This window comes from Drosophila suzukii, assembly GCF_043229965.1.
Source record: "Drosophila suzukii chromosome 2 unlocalized genomic scaffold, CBGP_Dsuzu_IsoJpt1.0 scf_2c, whole genome shotgun sequence".
Classification (NCBI taxonomy): Eukaryota; Metazoa; Arthropoda; class Insecta; order Diptera; family Drosophilidae; genus Drosophila; species Drosophila suzukii.
In genome coordinates this window covers 13,390,882-13,414,425 of record NW_027255896.1, presented here as the reverse complement: position 1 = coordinate 13,414,425, position 23,544 = coordinate 13,390,882, and the positions used below count along the sequence as shown (strand labels likewise).

General features: G+C 38.6%; 1 protein-coding gene across 1 annotated transcript; it reads left to right on the top strand.

Moving 5' to 3' along the window:
• The first annotated feature begins 16,077 nt into the window (after positions 1–16,077).
• On the top strand, positions 16,078–21,814 carry LOC136117742 (uncharacterized). The gene is made up of 2 exons (XM_065868710.2): positions 16,078–17,699; positions 21,591–21,814. Exons 1-2 carry the CDS (start codon positions 16,719–16,721, stop codon positions 21,615–21,617), a joined length of 1,008 nt encoding a protein of 335 aa, XP_065724782.1. The 5' UTR covers positions 16,078–16,718; the 3' UTR covers positions 21,618–21,814.
• The last annotated feature ends 1,730 nt before the right edge of the window (positions 21,815–23,544 follow it).

Genomic DNA, 23,544 nt, shown 5'->3' with positions numbered 1-23,544 from the left:
ACGGGACTGCTTAAAGGCTTCGTCTGCTATTGTTCCCTTGTTGAAAGTAGTGCTGTCGGGTGTAGACGTAGACTCCAATTACTGACAATGGCGTTCCACAATTTGCAAGCAAGATGACCAAGATGGCAATGTAGAAAATTCCTGAGATTCGTTCCATTTTTCTCGAGTGCGTTCATCAACTTTCTCCAGCTGAGCATTGCTTGAGCTATCTGAGACTCGCTACCTATCGATTGCAGCAAACTAAACCATGCTAAGGCGCGGTCGATCAGGCTGCGTAGGGTTTTTCAGCTTGTGTTGGCTACGGGTTGTATTGTAAACAGTTACTATGTTTATGCTAAGAATTTCATGATTTCTTGAAAGCGTGAAATAAAATTTGCTCCTGTTTATGCGACGCGGCCGAATTCATGCATTTTATCAATCTCAGCTGACAGAGATGCCGGACCGGTGGAAAAAGGTGTTAGCGAGTATTAAACCGATTATTTTTTTCGATTCGCATGAACTAATCTTGCTATTATTAAAGATAAAGTGTGTGCAAGCCAGTATACAATTTTTTCTACCATTAAAATAAAAGATAAAAAATAGTTTCACTTGACACTGAATTAAAAAATAATTTGTTAAAAGTAAGGTGTATTTATGTATTTATATCGATCTGGCAACTCCGATAATTACATAGAGTTACCGGAGCTTAATTGTGACCATTTCACGCTTTTAGGTTGAATTCATAGTCAACTTTCGGGTGTTGCCGAATTCACGAAATGGCGTTTATGCACACACGAATAGGCTGAAATCGCGAAATGAAAGCGTGAATTCGGCATCGCATAAACACAGTAAGTGAGTAGATGTTGTCGAGGAATACTAAGATCGGATTGCCATAGCGAGACTTTAATCGAGCTAACGCCTTCGGATAGTTATCGATCGAGACCTGAAACCCCTGAGTGGTTTCCAGCGGGACCCCTGAGGCAAGCAATTAGCTGGTTAAACTTTTCGGTGATCGTAATGAGCCTTGGCTATTGATAATCTGATTAAACATTGCAAAAAAAATCTGGAATTGCGAAAATTTACCATCAAGGGTTGGCAGGGCCAGTCTCGGAAATTTAAGCGACATCGAGCCGAAAGACATGGCTGGTGTTATGTTCTAAACGACAAAAGAATACACAAATTACGAATTTAACAAAGCTGTTTACATTAAGACAGATAACGATAGGCACAAAATCGATACACCACTATCGACGACTCGAGAGTGCAGGGAGTCGGGCAGCTGAGTCCAATTATGAAACTGGTTCCTTCAACCGGATTACTACCAAATTAACCGAAGTTTAAATCCGAAAAATTTAAGTGGTTTTTGGCGAAGAGAGGCCAAGAAAAGTTAAACAAGCAAGGGTAAAAAAATGGCGAATGTCAGTGGTCGCAGACGGTTCTGTTGGCAAAAAAATAATATTAAAAAAAATTCAAGTTCCTACCCAAATATTCCAGAGGGGATAAGCCGGAATGAGGAATACCGATTTATATAAGGGCAAACGAAGACCAGCCACCAGGAGGAGATCGAATTTTTAACAAGAAAATTGGCCATTCATCCCCGGGTAACCACAGGTTTTTATTTGACAATAAAATTATATTTGCCAACGAAAATTTAAAATAGAGTTCCCGGAAACTGCGATCGCCAAAAAAAATCAGCAAGCCGAAAATTAAAATAAAAACGAGCCCGATAAAATATTTAATTTCGTAGCCCGCCCAAAATATTTTATGACAATTTATATCTATTTAAATCAGTATTTTTTTAACTTTTTTATTTACGCAAGCCAAAAACTACTGAAATATTTATTATTATTATTTATTGAATTCGTGTGAGTAGAAATTGGTGTTGGGGCGTGAGATGGTTTAGGCGAGGTAGTGCGACCCACAAGGCAGAATTGGGAGATGTGTCCAAAAAAATGTGAAAGGATGCACTCATGGTTGGGAGGGACTCCAGAACCGCGATTAGTGCTGTGTATTCCAGTCCAGGTGTTCAAAAATGTACATCGTGAAGATTGCCGTTGTCCAAGTTTAAATTTCCGTTTTGTTTTTGTTGTGTCTGCTGCGTATACATTTTATTAATTGTTCCCCCCCATGGGACATTCGATGACTAGCCGGCATCTACACTGCGCGAAAAGCAGGACACAACACTGGCCAAAGCTGCATGTGATTGCAAGCCAATGCCGATTACATCCTGACTGCATGACTTGACTGAGACGTAGAGCTCTTCAAATTTAGCATAGCTGTCGTCTGTTCAATCCGTCCCTGAATCGCTAGGGCATTGAAGATGATTGTTTCCAACATAGCCAAGCGGCACGATAATTTCGATGTTGGGCGTATCGGGTGTTCCGATTTGGTGTCGGGATCAACTATGTCACGAATTCTCAGCCGAAGGTTATTACGTTTCTGTAATAACAAGTCTACCCAGACATTTTCTTCAACTCTTCGGTTAAAGTTTCTTATTTTCCAACGACAAAGAACTTACAGATTGCGCTTATCGAACCATTTTCAAATATAGACAACAGCAAAGTGTTGTTAGGTATCACAAAGATGACCCCGCTTTTCCAATTGCAGACTTACATCGATTTTACAAAACGACAGACGATGTCCAAGAAGTGATTATGAGGCTTTTTATTTGACAAAATCCAATTACAAGGCGAAGGAGTCCCAGTGAGAAAAGTGCGACCAAAATTCGACTTCCAATTCGAGCCACGCGAATGAAAGGGTTGTTGTTTTTGTTACACACTTAAAAATAAATAACTTGTCTAATACAAAAACCCCACACCCACAATGTTCACTTTTTTAAGATAAAATTACGAAAGTAGGCCTGTTTTTTGTTCTTTTAATCACTTTAAACCCCGAACGGCAAAACTAAAAATGTCGGTGAAGCTACAGAACTTGCTTTAATTAAAGTTAATTTAAATTGTATCTCAATTCAACACTAATGGTGTCTGTACTTCTTAGGATTTTCCTAATATGCCTTATGCAAATCTGGTTCTTCACTAGCACACCTATAGCGCCACCTTCCTACACCTAGCGCAACCAAGCGCTACTAAGCCTATAGCACCAACTAAAATATCTGACATTAAACGGACAGAAAACGCTTCCTTCTACCTGTTACATACCTTCCGACGAATCAAGTATTCCCTTTACTTTACGAGTAACGGGTATAAATACATATAAAAAGCAGTCCTCCCAAAAGCAATACTTTATTAACACATCCATTTTTAGCCATGAATTTCTGCCATACGAATTTTTTTTTATTTAAACTTTATGGTGGTATACAATGATTTATTTATTTATTTTTTAACGATGTTAGTAAAGATTTCAAAACTAAAACTAACACGGTGTGTTGTAGTGTTAGCTGCGGGACCTTTGACTACGTATTTTTAGTTAGTGAACTTAATTTAACAATGATTGATATTTTGATTTTATATTAGCTTATAAAATCTTGTTTTTTTAGTAAATTTATGAAAGTTGTTATATTTTCTGCTGTTGTGTGCTTGAGGTAGTTGCTGGCTTAGAGATTTTTAAAAAGTAGATGGCATGAGTCTAGGATGTGTTCCGTGTTAACTGAAGTTGATTGGCGGAGAGGGCAGTTGCGTGAGGTGTTTGGATCGATAAGGTTTGTGTGTTATGTTTGAATGTCCAAGGCAGAGTCTTATAAATTTCATTTGGTCAACTCTGGTGATTTCTTCTTGAATGGTTTTGTACCATGTGCTGCATTTGTTTATTAAGGTTTAAATTATCTCTGCTGTTAGGATTGATGAATAAGGTGGCAGGTTTCCGTATTGCAATGTTTCTCTTTCGGCGATTATAGCCAAATCTGTGGTTGAATTTTGTTGAGATCCGTCCGTGTATATAAATGTATGGATTTTTATACCCGTTACTCGTAGAGTAAAAGGGTATACTAGATTCGTCGGAAAGTATGTAACAAGCAGAAGGAAGCGTTTCCGACCCCACAAAGTATATATATTCTTGATCAGGATCACTAGCCGAGTCGATCTAGCCATGTCCGTCTGTCCGTCTGTCTGTCCGTCCGGATGAACGCTGAGATCTCGGAAACTATGTGAGCTAGGCTATTGAGATTTGGCGTGCAGATTCCTGAGCTTCATACGCACCGCAAGTTTGTTTCAGCAGAGTGCCACGCGCACTCGAACGCCCACAAACCGCCCAAATCTGTGGCTCCTACAGTTTTGATGCTAAAATAAAAATTTTAACTGAAATGTATTGTTCTCGTCAATACCTATCGATTGACCCCAAAAAAAGTTTGCCACGCCCACTTTACCGCCCACAAACCGCCCAAACCTGTGGCGCCCACAATTTTCATGCCAGATAAGAAATTTTAACTGAAATGTATTGGTCTCGACAATACCTATCGATTGATCCAAAAATTTTCCACGCCCACTCTAACGCCCATAACGCTTAAATCTGTCTACCACCGGTAGGTGGCGCATTTCAATTTCGCTTTACTGCTTGCATATCTCCATTTCCCTTTGGTTATTTAAGCTGAGTAACGGGTACCTGATAGTCGTGGTACTCGACTTAGCGTTCTTCCTTTTTTTTTGTAGTTTTGCAGCGAGGTGTTGATTATATTTTGTTGTAGTTGCCATGGCGGTTTTGTTTTGTGCAGTTTTGTTGGTTGACAATTTTCTATAGCTCGTTCTAGTGTTGGTGTGTCTTAGGAGCGAATGAAGTTTTTGAAGAGTTTAGTTGTAAGGTGGTCTCGCCGTTGCTCGATGGTTGGAATGCTGGATTCATAAAGTAAGTTATATGTTGGTGTTGTGCGAAACGCACCCAGGACTGCTGTAAGAGCTGCGTTTTGTGTGATTTTTAATTTGTTTAATAGTAGGGCTGCAGAACAGACTTTGCGGACTATCCAGAAATGTGAATACAGTTTCGTTTAACACAAGACCTATTAACACACGATTCACCAACTAAAGATTCTGGAGAAGAAACTGTTTTTTTCCTTTATGAAGACATATCTGGCAACAAAAGAAAAGATTAAAAATATTTGGAGACGCCCCACGCTAGTTCAAATATTTGTCCGCTGGACTATTGGAAGGTTTGTTCGCTATTATTAATTACATCGATAAAATCTGAATTACGTTTTCTTCTTTGTCAGACTTTTAAAAAATTGTGCCTTACGCTATTTAAGCATCCCATCTCGCTCTACTAAGTCAGAGCGTGTCTTCAGTAAGGCTGGCTGCATCATTTCAGACAGTTGAGCCGCTCTCAAGGCGAAAACGGATGATAGATTCATTTTTTTCCGCGCCAAGGAGGTGCTACTGTGAATGTTAGTGGTTAACAGACGAGAGCAGTTACGTCCAGATGGTCTCTCATCTCGCTCTCGGACTCTCCACCACCGCTCTCCTAACAGTAGAGTTAAGTAGAAGCTGTTACTTCTAATTTACCAGTGAAAGAAAGCCCACGCAGTGGCTAATAAAGCGAAATATTGTTGAAAGTTTAACAAGAGACTTTTCTATTCGATACGGGAACGGAGCCGACAGCCAGAACCCAGGAAAGCCGCCACCCTCCACTTCATGGTCCTTCGAGCCGGATATTTCCAGGAGTTTACGAGTTCCAGCGTTCAGCGGCGGAGTTTTCCGAGTTCTTCAAAAAATCCAAGATAAGTACGAATATTCCATATTTCCATTGCCGACCAGCCAGATATTTCCCAAGAACCCAATTTTCTTATATCTGCCTGATCGGCCATTTCCATTGTGCATACGATCGCCATATTCCGGCTTCTTTTTCGTATTTGCCATTTCCATACCAATCCCTGCCCATTCTACAATGACATTGTATCAATAAGACACTTACTCTCCACTTGCAACGCGGTAAACATTCAAAGACAAAAAACATTTAATAACACCAACCCACTAGAAGCACAGTCGAATCCCACACCACCAAACATATCAAAAATTATACAATTTCTAAAAAACACAAATTTATACCACCGCATATAGGACGACTCTACCTAAGCTTAACAATAGAAATAAATACCTATAAAAAACCGTAAAAAATAATATTATGTACAATTCGAGCTGAAGGCCCACGTCGCCATTGCTCAACATCATTGCTAGCTCATAATTTTAATTATTTGTTAGCTCCTTATAAATAAAAAAATTAAATTACCAAAAATCAAAATAACCGGATTCCACCGAACCCTTCACCACCTTTCCAGAATTTGCATGATATTTATTTCAGCAGCGCTAATTCGCACACACCGGCGGCTCACATCCATTAAATATAAATAAACAAATACATTTTTTTTCCAAGCCGTGACGGTGCGAAATATATATTTATTTTCCTATTCCTAGCGCTCATTTCCGCAGCGCAGCAAACAACTGCAAATATCTTGCAGGACATTTGTTCCGAATTCTCGTTATTTCTTCGCACATCAAGTAGTTGATGAGCGACTGTTCCGTTTCCACATATTCCAAAAGTAGAACGGAGCTGCAACGCTAATAGCGAACACAAACGGACCGCTTGCAATTGTCATAACGGGAGAACGGAGTAGCCACTGCGAAATATTAATATTTTTTTTTGGTTTTTAAAATTAAATTAAATTAATTCCATACGATTTTTTGTCGTTCTTTTTCTCTTGGAATCCAATCCGGTGCTCCGCAACAGTGTGACCACACTCCAGGACAGACTTTTCCGGGCGGGTCTAATTTTTACAAAGCAAACAAGGGCGGCCCAGATAATCTGATTTTTGGAATGCCAGGTTCCACCTCTCCTCGCTTGCGCACAGCAAGCCCAGTAGCCCCAAAGTCGATCACAAAGGGAAAGGGCGAAACTTCCTTAGACACCCAAGGACACGACAAGAAGCTGTCTGTCAGCAATCAGAAACGATCGTCTCTGAGTCCGCTCACGCCTAAAGTTAGGCCACAAATCTGGACCAAGTCCTTAAAGTCGCTAGCAACTCGTTCTCAACCCTTGCGCGGTTCAACACGGTGTCCGACCGTATGAGCCATTTAAGAGCGACGATTGAAACTCCATGGCCGTCATCTCCGTCCGGCCACACCTGCAAAGTCCACTGGGACAAAGCCAAGAAAGAATTTAAAGCGTGTCTAGACACGATTTCCCGCATTACGACTGAAGGGGCGTAATAAGAGATTCTGAATATGAACATTGCTATTCGGTGTACGAGGAGCTAGCGGTTCAACTCAGTGAGCTAATCGACCGAGCCAATTCTCAGCATCCGCCCACGAGCACCAATAATCAGTCCACTTACATTCCGTCTGGGTGCCGGTTACCGCCATGCGATACTGAAGTATTCGAAGGGGACTATCTGAAATGGCCAACATTTAGGGATCTTTTTACAGCAGTTTATGACAACAATTCTAAGTTGACATCGGTCGAAAAACTTTTTCATCTCAACGCTAAAACTAGCGGCGAGGCTAAGGCAATCGTAGCCAATCACCTCTCACAAATGAGGGTTTCGATTCAGCATGGGCAGCGCTTCGAGACCGTTTCGAAAATAAGAGACTGCTAGTAAACATCCAACTCAAACTCCTTTTTAATTTGAGTTCCGTAAGTTCTGAACCTGGCCAGGCTCTGAAAGACCTGCAAATTTGCCACTCCCACTCTAACAGCCATAACGCTTAAATCTGTACACCTCCGGTAGGTGGCGCATTTTAATCTCGGTTTGCTACTTGCATGTCTCTATTTAGCTGAGTAACGGGTATCTGATAGTCGAGGTACTCGACTATAGCGTTCTTCCTTGTTTTTTTATTGACTTCATTATAGTATTCTGTAACTGTCATTCGTCCCTGCCTGAGGATACTTAGTTCTGACTCGAGAATATGTATTGGTCGTTTATCGCTATATATAAAGTCCAATCTAGATAAGATTGCTCGAAAGTTTAAAACGGTGCCATGATTGGTAAAGCATCATGGGCAGCTCCCAAAATTTTATTTCGTAAAATTGTTAAGGCGATAAAATATTGTTCACTTTGAATTTTATAGAGACTCATTACAGTTTCTGCGGCTTCCCTCCAACCTACATATTGTGTTGGTTCCCCCGTGAATTTTGGTAAAGATTTTACCACTTCAAGTGTTGTATCGCATTTTATAGTTGGGTCGATTTTTCATTAAATAATTTTTGGAACTTTTTATTTAACGCGGCCCCACGTTGGGCGCCAATTAAATTCGTCGTTGGTAGATGATTTAAAAAAATTTATTTTTTTATTTTTAAAACTCGGGTGATAAACCTTTATTCTTAAAACTCAATTAATACAAGACACTTTTTATAAACTGTGAACCGATCGCGGTCTCGGATAAAATAGGACTGGCTCTTAATTCTAAAAAATTATCCAATGAACCTCGGCCAGAAGCTTTCCTTTTCTTAAGCTTCCAGAACTTTAATTTTTGTTTAAAATAAAAGCTTATGCTGAAACTGTCGCATCTCGTTGTGAAATGAAATTATGCTGACCGTTCAATTTGATTGAAAATCGGAACGCAATATGTTCTGAACTTAGAACGCAATACTGTGGGCTTTGAACGGAAAAGTTTGGGCTTCGAACGGAAGCTTGTGTTTACTTTACGATTGGTTTACTTATCTTAGCAGGACGGTCAAGCGCGGCCCTCGAAGTGAATGGCAAAGGCAAAGGCAGAATCTTAAACAAAGGCAAAGGCAATGTCGCTGAAGGCAAGGGTAACATAGCTGAGATTGAATTCAAAAATTTGTTTATAAATTCCATAAGTGGAACCCTTTCACGGGTTGGATAACTCATCCCCTTCTAAAATGGATCGTCCCGATTCAATATGAAATTCATTTAATTGATCTCTTAATTCTGTTAAAAAATTTTCTTGGTTAATAGGTTTTTCTGGTTCTGGCCGTTGTTTTTTGGTTACAAATAATATGACATTTTTGTATTTTATAATAAGTAAAAAAATCCAATATATAATGATTAAAATTAATAATATAAATTTAAGTGATATTTTGGTGTTATTAATTTTAATGAAAGGATTTAAAATGTTTATATTATCTAAAGAAAGTTCTGAGTTATTTGATAATATGTAATCGGATATTTCATAATTTTTGAAGTGGTTCGTAGTTAAGTAGTTAGGAATTTTGTTTTACAAATTGGAATTTCGGTTGTACCATTAAATGTTATCAAAAATGAACCGTTTAAATGAGAGTTGTTCACAATATTGTTACCATTTATAAGAATGGCACCATCTTGTATGATGTCTATTTTTTTATTTTTCTCTCTTATTTTTTTACAAGTGGATTTCTCGCCATTTAATAAGCAGGTAAAACAAGTTTTTTCATTATTTAAAGTGCAATAATTATTAAAAAGTTCGTTCTTAAAGTTAGACATTTCATAAAACATATTTACGCATTTTGCGACTTGATTGCTTAATACTAGTTTCCCATCGATTTGGGAAATCGCTCTAGCGTAATATATTTCGCATCTGTTTTTTATTATTGGGTATTTTATATAAATTATTACAAGTTCTTTATGCAGTGCGATTTTAAAAACAGAGATGTCCATTAGGTCAGCGATAATTACTGGTTTTTGTTCATGTTTTAATATTTCCATGATGTCATCATTGTTTAATATTTTGGTATTAAAAACGTCAATTTTTGCTAGTGTGATTGTGTCAATTAAATTTTGCAGATCAAATGTTAATAATCGTAAGCGATGTTTTCGCAGTGGTAAATCTTGATCAATAAAAACATTTTTAAAATCATCAGAAAGAGATTCTATTTCTTTAAACAGTTTGGAATTGATAATAAATTGCTTATTATTATTTTCAATTAATTCATCGATTTTATTCTGTATTTTAATAAAATCATCATAATTCCATTCCAGCTAACCATTTCCACACAGTGCCTATCTCATTTATCCCCCTTTTTGACCTAGTTGATATTAATTGTGATAAAATTAATTCGATTACTTCTATGTCATATTTAATTTCCCATTGTGACCTTTTATTAGTATCCCTTTTTATATTATCTGATTCCAATTTTATTATTTCTTTATAAAAACTTAAGTTAAAATAAGGTGTAGTATGAGCACCTGATAAAACCTTTTCTGGAAAAGGAAAAAAAAGTAACATATACATTTTTAGAATTTTATATTATCTTTGTGAATAATTATATTTCTATTGTTGATTATTATTTTGTTAGGTAAATTTTCTTTAACTACTTGTTTTTTATATCTATCTGTTTCTAACATTTTCTCTTGTGTATTTTTTAAAATTTGAGGAATGTTATCGTGCTCTATTTTATTATATAGTACGTCAAAAGGTTTTTGGTTCGTTGTAGAATGAATGCTCTGATTATATTCTTGAGCGGCTCTTATTACTATTTCGGAATAGTCGGTTAGATTAAATTCTTCTTTAATGCATCGAGCTAATTCTGTTAGTGTAGAATGTGCCCTTTCAACTTGTCCGTTTGAGGTACCTCGTGCCTCGGGTCTGCGTAATGTAAAGTTAAACCGCACCTTTGTGCAAAAGATTTCAATTGGGCCGAGGTAAAGCTTGGTTCATTATCGGTTATTATTACTTTGGCTTGTGGAAATTGTTGAAGAAGTTCCATTACTTTGTTTTCGATATTTAGTTTATTTTGAATTTCTTTTACTACTAAAAATTTTGAGTAAGCGTCAATACAAGTTATGAAAGTATGACTTTGCGCGTAATATATGTCGATGTGTAAATTTTCGCCTTCTTTACTCGGGATTGGGGCTTCTCCAATTGGAATTTTAGTTGGGTGTCTGTTATATTTGTTTTCATTGCAAATTTTACAATTTTTTATATATTCTTTTAATTTTGTAAGTAAGTTTGGCCAATAATACAATCTACTGATTTGTTTATAATTTTCGTCCCCTGTGTGCTCTGCAATGTGTTTCTTCGATTATAAGTGCTCTGTCCTCAGGAGTTTCTACATCTTGGACAAATATTTTTGTATACAAAGATTTATTCACAAAATTATCTTTAAGTGGTTTTTGAATTCTATAAAAGTCCTCTAAAGTACAATGAATACCTACCGTTAAATTAGGAGGAATATATTCTCTTAAGATTGATATCAAATTTTCGGGAGTGTCAAATTCTATTATATGTCTGGTATTTTCGAATATATTAATCGACTCATGTATTGTATATCTCCCCGTTGCTAATAGCAATTGTTGCTTAAACTGGTTTAAGGGTTTACGGGTTTCTTGTAAAACATTCTCAAAACTACTCTCTGCTGAATGCTAAGTGTTTTGATCTGAGACCGATTCGTTACTGTCAGTTAAGTTGTTGATCGGAATTCTTGATAAGACGTCTGCAACTACATTAGTTGTACCTGGCTTATAAATGACTTTAGGAGTGAAACTTTCTATGAAGGAGTACCAGCGTTTCATTTCAATATTAGGATTTTTATCAGAGATTGCGAAAGATAATGGTTGATGATCGGTTTGGATTTCAATTCCAATCACTCCGTATAAGTAGTTTCTTAGATTTTTAAGAGCCCATACTATGACTAAAAGTTCCTTCTTATTAGTTGCATAAACTTGTTCCGTTTTAGTCAAGGTTTTTGAAATAAAAGTAATTGGTTTACCTTCTTGAGATAATACTGCACCAATTGCGACGTCCGAAGCGTCGGTGGTCAGGGTAAATTTTTTATTATAATCCGGTTGAACTAATTCTACTTGAGCAATGAGATTTTCTTTCAGCTCGTTAAAAGCTTTAATAGCTGGGTCATCCAGCTGAATAAACATTTTTGTTGACGTTCTTTTGAAATTTTGCCATTATGACCTCCAAGATATTTTGTTAGAGGTTTGGCAATAGAGGCGTAATTTAAAACAAATTTTCTTTAATAGCCCGTAAGGCCTAAGAAACTTCTCAGTTCCCGAATATTTTTTGGAAGCGGATATTTAATTATGGTGTCAATTTTTTCTGGGTCTGTCTTGATGACGTTATAAGATACGATGTATCCTAAAAAACTGGTTTCGCGTTTAAAAAACTTTCATTTTTCTAAAGAGATTTTCATGTTTGCCTTTAATAAGTCCCTTTGCCTTTGTATAAGTCTTTATAATGTTGTTCAATCGAGTTTGAGAATATTATAATGTCGTCCATGTAGACATGACATGTTTTCCCTATTTGTTCGATAAGGATGTCGCCCATTGCTCTCTGAAAAATTCTTGATGCATTTGTTAGTCCGAATGGCATTCTTAAAAATTCGTATTTTCCATTATTTATTGAAAAGGATGTTTTTTCTACATCAGATTCTTTCATTAATATCTGATGAAAACCTGATTCTAAGTCTATTGTTGAAAAATATCTTGCTTTTCCCAAATTAGATAGAATTACTGATGGGTCTTGCATTGGGTACCTGTCAGGTATGGTATTTTCATTTAATTTTTTATATATATTTACGGCTTGAATTCTCCTTTATTTGGTACTACCAGAACTGGTGAATTATAAGAGCTTCGACTAGGCCTTATAATTTCCTTTGCTAACATTCTACTGATTTCGCTGTTCACGAAGTCGGTGACAGAAAAAGCGTACGGATATTGTTTCCCGTATATTGGCCTGTCGTGAATAAGATTTATTTCCCCCTTTATGTCTGTTCTAAAAGGAATTTGCATATTTATCTTTGAATGCTCTTTTTCAATATAGAGAACTATTTTTTCCTTTAGTCCGTCTAATTGATCAGTACCTATATTATTTATCTGTTGTTTGTCGGATAAGTCAACGACGGCGGGCTTGAAATTTTTATATTTGAAACGATTTTTATTTATTTGATTTTTGACGGTAATTACTTCGTCGGCACTCTCATGATTTTGAATTCCCAAGATATTTGTATTTTTATTGACGGTATTTACTTCGTCGGCACTCTCAGGATTTGAAATTCCCAAGATATTTCTATTTTTATTGACGGTATTTACTTCGTCGGCACTCTCAGGATTTTGAATTCCCAAGCTTTTTTCACTTTTTTCCACAGATAATAAATCTGTGTTTTCGCTATTTTTTTCATCAAAATATTTTTTTATAATAAATTCTTTTAACGGAAGAATATTATTTTCTTCAATTAAACTTATTTCCTTTTTTTCCTCATTATCATAATATTTTAACTTTTCTGTTTTCCCTTTATATTCCAAGACTCCCTTTTCTATATTTATTAAAGCTCCAATTTTTCTTAATAAATTAAATCCAATTAGCAGATCAGATTCTAATCCTTCGATTTCATAAAATAATTGTCTTGTTTCAAATATATTTATAATACGGTAATACCTAATAATTGAATACCCATGAACTGTAGTTACCTTTTTGTATATTGATAACTCATTTTTATTTTCGAAAATTCCCTTTTTTATATTTATTTTATATATTATATGTATTATTTTATATAACAAGCAGTGGCTCTATTAAAATCTTTAACTGCTTCTTGGTTTTTCGGTCTGTCCTATTTAAATAAGGCATTCCCCTGTAGGGGTAGTTTGTAGTTTGCTCTTTATTTTGATTAGCGCGATAGTAATTTGATCGATTATTATTTTGATAATAATTATTATTGTATCTACCTCGATTATTATTTGCCTGCCAATTATTATTCGGCTGTCGATTGTAACTAGGTTTATTCTGGAGTTGAATCGATGGATCAACATCCATTGGCTCGACGGCTTGTTGCTTTTGATTATTATTATGATTATCGTTTTGCCAAAAATGTCCTTTTTGTGGCCAATTATAGTTCTGGTTATTACTCCAATAATTTCCCGTTTTATTACTATTATTGTTCTGTCTTTTTTGATCAAATCGTAAGTTGTTTCCTGATATTTATTTTCATTTTAAAAACCATTAAACCTGTTTGCAAATTGAGCACGGAAATTGTTTGATTCTAGTTCTTGGACCTTTGCCAAAGCATTGGGTAAATCTGGTGGATTTAATGAGAAAAGAGTTTCTGAGATAGGTCCATTTAGCCCAGATATAAAAATTCGTAAAGCATTGCTCCTTATTGTTTTGTTTGTTTCTTTGGCAAATACGCTGTCCTTTCCGTATGTCATTATGGTTTTGTTTATTAGTAGTGTCATTATACCCGTTACTCGTAGAGTAAAAGGGTATACTACATTTGTTGGAAAGTATGTAACAGGCAGAAGGAAGCGTTTCCGACTTCATAAAGTATATATATTCTTGATCAGGATCACTAGCCGAGTCGATCTAGCCATGTCCGTCTGTCCGTCTGTCTGTCCGTCCGGATGAACGCTGAGATCTCGGAAACTATAAGAGCTAGGCTATTGAGATTTGGCGTGCAGATTCCTGATCTTCTTACGCAGCGCAAGTTTCAATAGAGTGCCACGCCCACTCTAACGCCCACAAACCGCCCAAAACTGTGGCTCCTACAGTTTTGATGCTAGAACAATAATTTTAACTGAAATGTAATGTTCTCATCAATACCTATCGATTGACCCAAAAAAAAGTTTGCCACGCCCACCCTAACGCCCACAAACCGCGAAAACCTGTGACGCCCACAATTTTTATGCTAGATAAAAAATTTTAACTGAAATGTATTGGTCTCGTCAATACCTATCGATTGGTCTGTATACCGCCGGTAGTTGGCGCATTTTAATCTCGGTTTGCTACTTGCATATCTCTATTTAGCTAAGTAACGGGTATCTGATAGTCGAGGTACTCGACTATAGCGTTCTTCCTTGTTTTTTTATTGACTTCATTATAGTATTCTGTAACTGTCATTCGTCCCTGCCTGAGGATACTTAGTTCTGACTCGAGAATATGTATTGGTCGTTTATCGCTATATATAAAGTCCAATCTAGATAAGATTGCTCGAAAGTTTAAAACGGTGCCATGATTGGTAAGAGCATCATGGGCAGCTCCCAAAATTTTATTTCGTAAAATTGTTAAGGCGATAAAATATTGTTCACTTCCCTCCAACCTACATATTGTGTTGGCTCCCCCGTGAATTTTGGTAAAGATTTTACCACTTCAAGTGTTGTATCGCATTTTATAGTTGGGTCGATTATTTGTATTTTATAATCCTCCACAGTGTTTGCATCTGTGGCTAACTTTCCTTCTAAACCTTCTATTTTCCTGCTCACTTCATTTAATTGAACATTTATCAATCTATTTATAAATTCCACTGTTAAGCCGCCTGCTGTGGCTATACTACCTGCAGAAAAATTTGGTGCTGAACCTCCGGTTGCCATGGTTAGATTTATTTCACCAAAGCTATTTATTAAGTCTTCCAGATTCTTTCTCAATATTTTTTATTAAATCGTGAATCTATCTTACTTTCTATCAATTTTTAAATCTTATATTATTTTTTTTTTAAATTCCCTGATCTTAGATTATAATTTTTAATTTTTTAATTTTTTTTTTTTATTGAAAATTAATTTTTCACGAAACTGTCCCGATAGGGTCTTCCTTCTGTGAGGTTGTGGGTTGATCTTCCTTCCTGGATTCAGTAGAAATTATGGCAATAGAATGCCCTTCCTTCCTTCTTTATTTTTTCCTGTTTCAGCGAGTTGTGATTTTGTTGTTGTTGTTGTAAGAGCTGGTTTATTTAACTGTTTTTGTTTAGTGCGTTTCTGGTTTTGCTTTATTTTGTGTCCTTGTATTTTTTTTATTTAAGATTTTGGTCCACCTTTTTTTTAAAGTTCATCTTTAAATGGATTATTTCATTTTTTAATTTCCATTTAATTATTGTTAACGACCACTGTCACTTTGTTGTGATGTTTGGTGGATTTTTTAATTTCTCCACTAAAAATGTTGAGTTGTTGGCCGCGCGAGCTCTGTTTATATTTAACTTATTTTTCATTAAATAATTTTTGGAACTTTTTATTTAACGCGGCCCCACGTTGGGCGCCAATTAAATTCGTCGTTAGTAGATGATTTAAAAAAATTTATTTTTTTATTTTTAAAACTTGGGTTGTTCGGAGCAGATCGCCAGCGCCTAGTCATGCGCGCATAGGTGTACGACGGCACCGGCAGCGCTCTCTGCTTATCTTTCGCCTTCTTTCTTATACCACTAAAGCTGTCGCTTATCTATTCAGCAACTACTTTGTAAGCCTGCATATGTCTATATGAAGATCTTGGAGCCAAGCTTTTTACATACATTCACATTCCGTCTGCCGCTCCGAATAAACGCTATACATTTTAATATAACCTATTCGTGCGTTATTAATTATAAATATAAGGGTGGCATATTTGTTGTCTTCCCCATAAACATTTGGTGACCCCAACGTGATAGCAGTTTTTATCGGAGTCTGCAGCTCGGTCTCGCGATTGTTAATATAGTTTAAACAAACGCTTTGTTTCGCTGTCGTTATCGTGCATTCGGGCACAAACATACGAACATACATATATACATAAGTGCATATAAAAGTGCACAGCCGGCCGTTTGATTTTTTGTACATTTTGCGCTGTGAAAAAACACCAAAACTGTGTTGTGCAAACAATTCTTAACAAAGTGAATCGCATTTAATCTTTGTTAATAGCGCATATTACATATATATATGTACATATAGCCATACATACATTCGTTTGCCAGTTACATAATCCGCTGTTGCTAGGGAGGCAACTTATCGGCAAGAACAACAACAACCAAGTTAAAGGTTCCGTTGCATCTCGGCGACGCTTGTTAACCTTCACGTTTTCGCGGTAAAGGGTATACGGTGTTTTGTGCCTCTAACGCGGTCGGACATTTTATTTTATTTCATTTTCATTTCATTTTTTTTCCTTTCTCGTGATTGAAAAATGTCTGATACGGAAAACTCGGTTCGGGCTCAAAATGAATCCACAAGTGACGTCGACTACTACCGAGTCAAAGCCCAATCTATTTTGCGGCAAATGAGCTCGATGAAATGCTATTTAAACGCTGATGCGGTTAATCAGTTTGACGAAGCTGATTTGCTGGCGCGAATGGAATGTATCAATTCCCTAAACCAGGCATTTGATTCTGCGCAGACATCGTTGGAAAGACTGGATTTTGCAGAGATCTCGAGCGACCATCGGATTGAATTTGCTGAAGTCTTCATGGATGTCAAGGCGAAACTAAGCCGAGGCTTGTCGGCTCATCGCAAGTCACAATTGCCGGCTTCAACCGCTGCAAATTCAATATCTATTGACATCACTAATAATGCGGATCTTTCTTTTCGATCTAGAAAGCCTCGGTTGCCAAATTTGGAAATTGCTCGTTTTCATGGATCCTACTCTGAGTGGCCGGATTTTCTTGCGACTTTCACTACGGTCATCGGAAATGATGATGAGCTAAGCGACATTGAAAAATTACAATATTTGCGTTCGAGTTTGGGCGGCGTGGCTCTGGAAACCATACGCTCGCTCGAACCCTCGAATGCTAATTTTAAAAAGGCTATGAATTTGCTGGTTAATCGATTTGATAATAAAGTTTTACACTTTCAGGCACATGTTCAGGCAATATTCGGTTTAAAAGGTGTCGAGAAGGGATCTTCGAAGGGTCTTCGGGAGCTGAGCGATTGCATGAATTCGCATCTGCGAGCAATTCGAACCCTGGCCAATACGCAACAAATTTTGGATGGACTTTTAATTCACATCGTCACTCGGAAACTGGATCAGAGGACGCGGGAAAAATGGGAAGAGGATTTGTCAATCACTGAGCTGTCTACCTGGGATGCTATGGAGTCGTTTTTGGAAAAGAGGTGCAGGATGATGGAAAACTTGGATCAAGCCTTGGTAACTCAAACACCAGGCCAGCAGGTGGGAAAAAACTTGCACAATAAAACCAAAATACACTTATTGCATCTGCTACTAACTCAAATCATTTGACATGCTTATTTTGCGATGCACGGGATCATTATTTGCCAAAGTGTTCTCGATTTTTAAATTTGAGTCCGGATCTTCGATATAGAGAAGCAATGAAGTTGCACCTTTGCCTCAACTGTTTGCGCAAGGGGCATAGTTTGCAGCAATGCAAGTCGACTCACTGCAAGTATTGTCGCATGAAGCACCATTCATTATTACACATGAACCATGACCCATCCGCAACATCAACCTCATTTTCATCTCCATCATGCGACCCATCCTCGAGCTCTCAGCCATTACCATCTACTTCATCAGCATTAGTATCATGTTCGCATACATCATCGCATCCTGATCATCATTTACCAAGCCCTCCACCCAAAACCTTAAATATTTTGCCGATCGACTACGCGTTGCTTCCAACTGCTATTATCTACGTCAGAAATAGAATTGGAGCATTTATGCCTTGCCGAGCAATTTTAGATTCGACCTCCCAGCTAAACTTCATAACCTCTCGCTTAGCTAGCCAACTAAACTTGAATCACAGAAGATCGCAAACGTCGATTTCTGGGATAGGAGAATCTTCCACGATCTCTGATAAGACTGTCGATATTCTTGTGCAATCACGGGATGCAAGCTATCGTGCGGCATTCACAGCGGTTGTGACTCACAGTATTACTGATTATCAACCCCATTTCAATATAAATGCAACATCGTGGAGGATACCGCAAACATTTCACTCGCTGACCCTAATTTCAATCAATCACAACGAATTGACCTTTTACTCGGCGCTGGGTTGTTTTTCGAAATAATTTCTATGGGACAAATTCATTTGGATAGGGCTTTGCCAACTCTTCAGAACACCAAGCTTTGTTGGATAGTCTCTGGAGGGTTATCATCGAACGTGCCAACTCATAAATCGGTTTTACAAGCCAGCATCAAGGACCCAGCTGATCATTCCGATGACACACTTTCCGCCATTGTAAAGCGATTTTGGGAAATTGAGGACTTCACTTCGTCTAAGCCATCTTTATTGCCGGAAGACTTGCGATGTGAGCAACTTTTTACTGAAAATTGCATTCGACTTGGAAACGGCCAATACTCTGTTCGTCTCTTGACCACTTCCGGATTCGAATCTTTAGGTGATTCTTATTGCTTGGCTCGTCGTCGTTTGAAGAGTTTGGAAGCTAAATTAGATAGAAACCCAGCCCTGAAAGCTCAGTATTCAGCATTTTTGAGGGAGTATATCGACCTAGGTCACATGTCTCTTGTAACTAAGGAACCGCCAGAAACACAATTCTTTTTGCCCCACCATTGCGTACATAAGCAGGAGAGCACGAGTACGAAGCTTCGTGTCGTTTTTGATGGATCTGCTAAATCAACTTCTGGTAGCTCTCTGAACGACTTACTTCTGGCAGGACCAACAATTCAACAAAAAATCTTCAATATACTGCTTCGCTTTCGATTTTTTAAAGTTGCCCTTTGTGGAGATATCTGCAAGATGTACCGTTGCGTGCGTGTCTCGTACCCGAATGATTTCTTGCAGTGCATCGTTTGGAGAGAGAGCTCCAGGGAAGAGTTTTTAAATTTTAAATTGAACACGTTGACTTATGGAACCAAGCCAGCTGCCTTCTTGGCTATAAGGGCCATGCATCAACTCTCTTACGATGAGGAGGAATCATTTCCTATTGGAGCAAAAATTGTTCGTAGAGATTTCTATGTGGATGATTTAATATCTGGTGGGGACTCAGTTGAGGAGGTGAGAGAAATTCGTCGTCAGGTGAAGGAAGTACTGTCGCGAGGCCACTTTCCAATTCGCAAATTGTGTTCGAATGAGTCAGCAGCCCTTAAAGGAGAGTCTGAATGCGACAAGGAGCAGTTAATCAAATTTCACGATGGATCGGATGTCGCCAAGGCATTGGGGTTAGTCTGGGATCCATCTTCTGATCAGCTCCTATATCATTTTTCTCAACTGCCAACCAATCAACGACCCACTAAGCGGGTTGCATTGTCGACGATTGCCAAATTCTATGATCCACTCGGTTTAATTACTCCTATTATCACAAAATCTAAGATTTTTCTGCAATCCCTATGGAGTGCGAACGTGGATTGGGATGATGCACTGCCAGAGCCCATTCTTTCGTCATGGGGGGAGTTGACCTCACAGTTATCGGTCGTACAGAACTTAAAATTCCCACGATTCGTACTGCAACCAAGGGCTTCCGTTGAGTTGCATGGATTCTGCGATGCTAGCATGTCAGCTTATGGAGCGTGTCTATACTTGCGATCGGAGACCAATGGAGAATCGAAAGTCCATCTGCTCTGTGCCAAGTCAAGGGTAGCTCCATTGAAGGCCTTAACAATTCCAAGATTAGAACTTTCCGCAGCGCTTTTATTGGCTGAGCTAATCGTAAACGCCAAGGAAGCCATAGATTTCGATTGCACCTTTCATTGCTGGTCGGACTCGTCCATTGTGTTGGCGTGGATTCGGCAACCTCCGAGGGAGTTTAACGTTTTCGTATCAAACAGAATCGCGAAAATTCAGGAGATGACGAAAGGCATGTCTTGGCATCACGTTCCTACAAACTTGAGCCCGGCAGACGTCGTGTCGCGAGGATGTACCCCAAGAGAATTGTTGGAACATTCCCTTTGGGCTAACGGGCCTCCATTCCTTCTGCAAAGCTCGTCAAATTGGCCGTCCCTGCTAGACTCAGTAAAGGATCTTCCAGAGCACCGTTCTGTGGCTCTTATTGGGGCCGTTTGCATAGACAGTTCATCAAACTGCAAATTCCTCAACTCTTTTGATAAGTTGCAGCGCGTATTTGCATACATTTATCGATTCATTTCAAATTGCAGAGCCAAATCTCCGTCGTTAAAAGGTCGACTTTCGGTGGAGGAGATCAACTCTGGAACTGTACTTCTTCTGAGGAGCATCCAACAGGTTAACTTGGCGAAGGAGTATGGATCTCTTAGCCAGGGCAAGCCGTTTCCACAGAAAAGCAAGCTGGTTTCGCTTAGGCCTATACTCGGCTCCGATGGGTTACTTCGCGTGGGTGGAAGGCTTCAGAACGCAAACTTGGACTACGATACGAGGCATCCGATACTGTTGCCCAAGGATCATCCAGTCACCAAGGCGATCATTGTTTATTATCATGAGAAATATTTGCATGGAGGATCGCAGGCGCTGCTTGCCGCATTACGGCAAAGGTACTGGCCGATTGGAGGCCGCAAGTTCGTCGCCAGCATTATCAACAAATGCGTCCGATGTTTCCGAATGAAGCCTGTTACTTGGGAGCACGTCATGGGTAGCCTTCCAGCAAATAGAGTGCAGCCTAATCCAGCTTTTCATACCACAGGAGTGGACTATTGTGGGCCATTCTAGCATAAGGCAGAGGCCAGAAATAAGGCACCCCACAAGTGCTATATCGCCGTCTTTGTCTGTTTTTCCACGAAGGCTGCTCATTTGGAAGTGGTCCAGGATCTCACGACGGATTCTTTCATCACTAAGGAGATTCATCAGCCTTAGAGGCAGTCCGCGTACCATTTGGAGCGACAATGCTACAAACTTTGTCGGTGCAAAGAGAGAGCTTGCCGAGCTGAAAGAGCTCTTTTTGAGCGAGCAGCACACAGCATCGATATCTTCCGTCTGTTTAGCTGATGGGATCGATTGGAAGTTCATCCCTCCGCGTGCCCCGCACTTCGGTGGTTTATGGGAGGCCGCTGTGAAGTCAGCTAAATTTCACTTCTACAGAGTCGTCGGTGCATCCACCTTAGCCATCGATGAATTAAGAACTCTTGCATATGAGATTTCTGCCATCCTGAACTCCCGTCCACTCTGTCCAATTTCAGAAAATGCTGAAAGCCTTGAGGTGCTAACACCGGCGCATTTCCTGAAGGGTTCCAGCTACACTAAATTTCCTGAGCCTGGCATTACTCATCTCCGCGAAGACCGCCTCAGCAGATGGCAGCGGGTTACCCAGATGCAGCAACATTTCTGGAAAAGGTGGAGCAGCGAGTATTTGTCCCTACTTCAAGAGAGGAGCAAGTGGCGCGTAGAAACGTCTAACATAAAGGTTTGACGCATAGTTTTGCTTAAGGAGGACAACGTTCCACCCTTGAGATGGCAGCTTGGATGCATCCAGGAAGTCATACCCGGGGGGGACGGAGTCATCAGAGTAGCTGTGGTCCGCACACCTACAGGTCTGATCAAGAGAGCCGTCGCCAAGCTAGCCGTTCTGCCCATCGATTCCGAGATAGTTGGAACCTTACCCCTTCCAACGGGGGGAGTATGTTCGGACCAGATCGCCAGCGCCTAGTCATGCGCGCATAGGTGTACGACGGCACCGGCAGCGCTCTCTGCTTATCTTTCGCCTTCTTTCTTATACCACTAAAGCTGTCGCTTATCTATTCAGCAACTACTTTGTAAGCCTGCATATGTCTATATGAAGATCTTTGAGCCAAGCTTTTTAAACACTCACATTCCGTCTGCCGCTCCGAATACACGCTATACATTTTAATATAACCTATTCGTGCGTTATTAATTATAAATATAAGGGTGGCATAAACCTTTATTCTTAAAACTCAATTAATACAAGACACTTTTTATAAACTGTGAACCGATCGCGGTCTCGGATAAAATAGGACTGGCTCTTAATTCTAAAAAATTATCCAATGAACCTCGGCCAGAAGCTTTCATTTTCTTAAGCTTCCAGAACTTTAATTGTTGTTTAAAATAAAAGCTTATGCTGAAACTGTCGCATCTCGTTGTGAAATGAAATTATGCTGACCGATGTAATTTGATTGAAAATCGGACGTACATATACCTGCCTACTGCAACATATGTACATAAGGAGCAACGCACATGCGTTCATACGGTACACCCAATAAAAATTTCAACAACGATTTTTATTATATGTATAATAATATTACACTTCACACGCCCGCAACCTGCTACAAAAATTCCCTAAAAAATTCAAACTACTTTGACCACGTAGGAATACCAGGAAATGAACTGGCGGACACCCTAGCAAAAGACGCAATTAAACAACCACTTATAACTATTGAAAATCCTAACACAAAAGACAAACTAAAATATATAAAAAACACACTCCAAGCCAAAACACTATCTTACATAACGAAGACATCAGCCTGGTACCAGTCAATTAACCAACTCCAACTCAATATCTACCACATCACAAAGAACAACCACTTATCCATTTCACGTTTAAACCAGATAAAAATAACAAGACTCAGACTTGGACACACCAAAATAACCCACACAAACTACATAGATCCAAACCATACCAATCCCTGCCCATTCTACAACGACATTGTATCAATAAGACACTTACTCTCCACTTGCAACGCGCTAAACATTCAAAGACAACAAATATTCAATAACACCAACCCACTAGAAGCACAGTCGAATCCCACACCACCAAACATATCAAAAATTATGCAATTTCTAAAAAACACAAATTTATACCACGTCATATAGGTAACTCTACCTAAGCTTAACTATAGAAATAAATACCTATAAAAAACCGTAAAAAATAATATTATGTACAATTCGAGCTGAAGGCCCACGTCGCCATTGCTCAACATCATTGCGAGCTCATAATTTTAATTATTTGTTAGCTCCTTATAAATAAAAAAATAAAATTACCAAAAATCAAAATAACCGGATTCCACCGAACCCATCACCACCTTTCCAGAATTTGCATGATATTTATTTCAGCAGCGCTAATTCGCACACACCGGCGGCTCACATCCATTAAATATAAATAAACAAATACATTTTTTT

Coding starts and splice junctions, on each gene's coding strand:
- LOC136117742 (XM_065868710.2), top strand. CDS start 16,719: ATGTCTGATACGGAAAACTCGGTTCGGGCTCAAAATGAATCCACAAGT. Junction 17,700..21,590: donor CTCAAACACCAGGCCAGCAG/GTGGGAAAAAAC, acceptor GTCCAATTTCAG/AAAATGCTGAAAGCCTTGAG.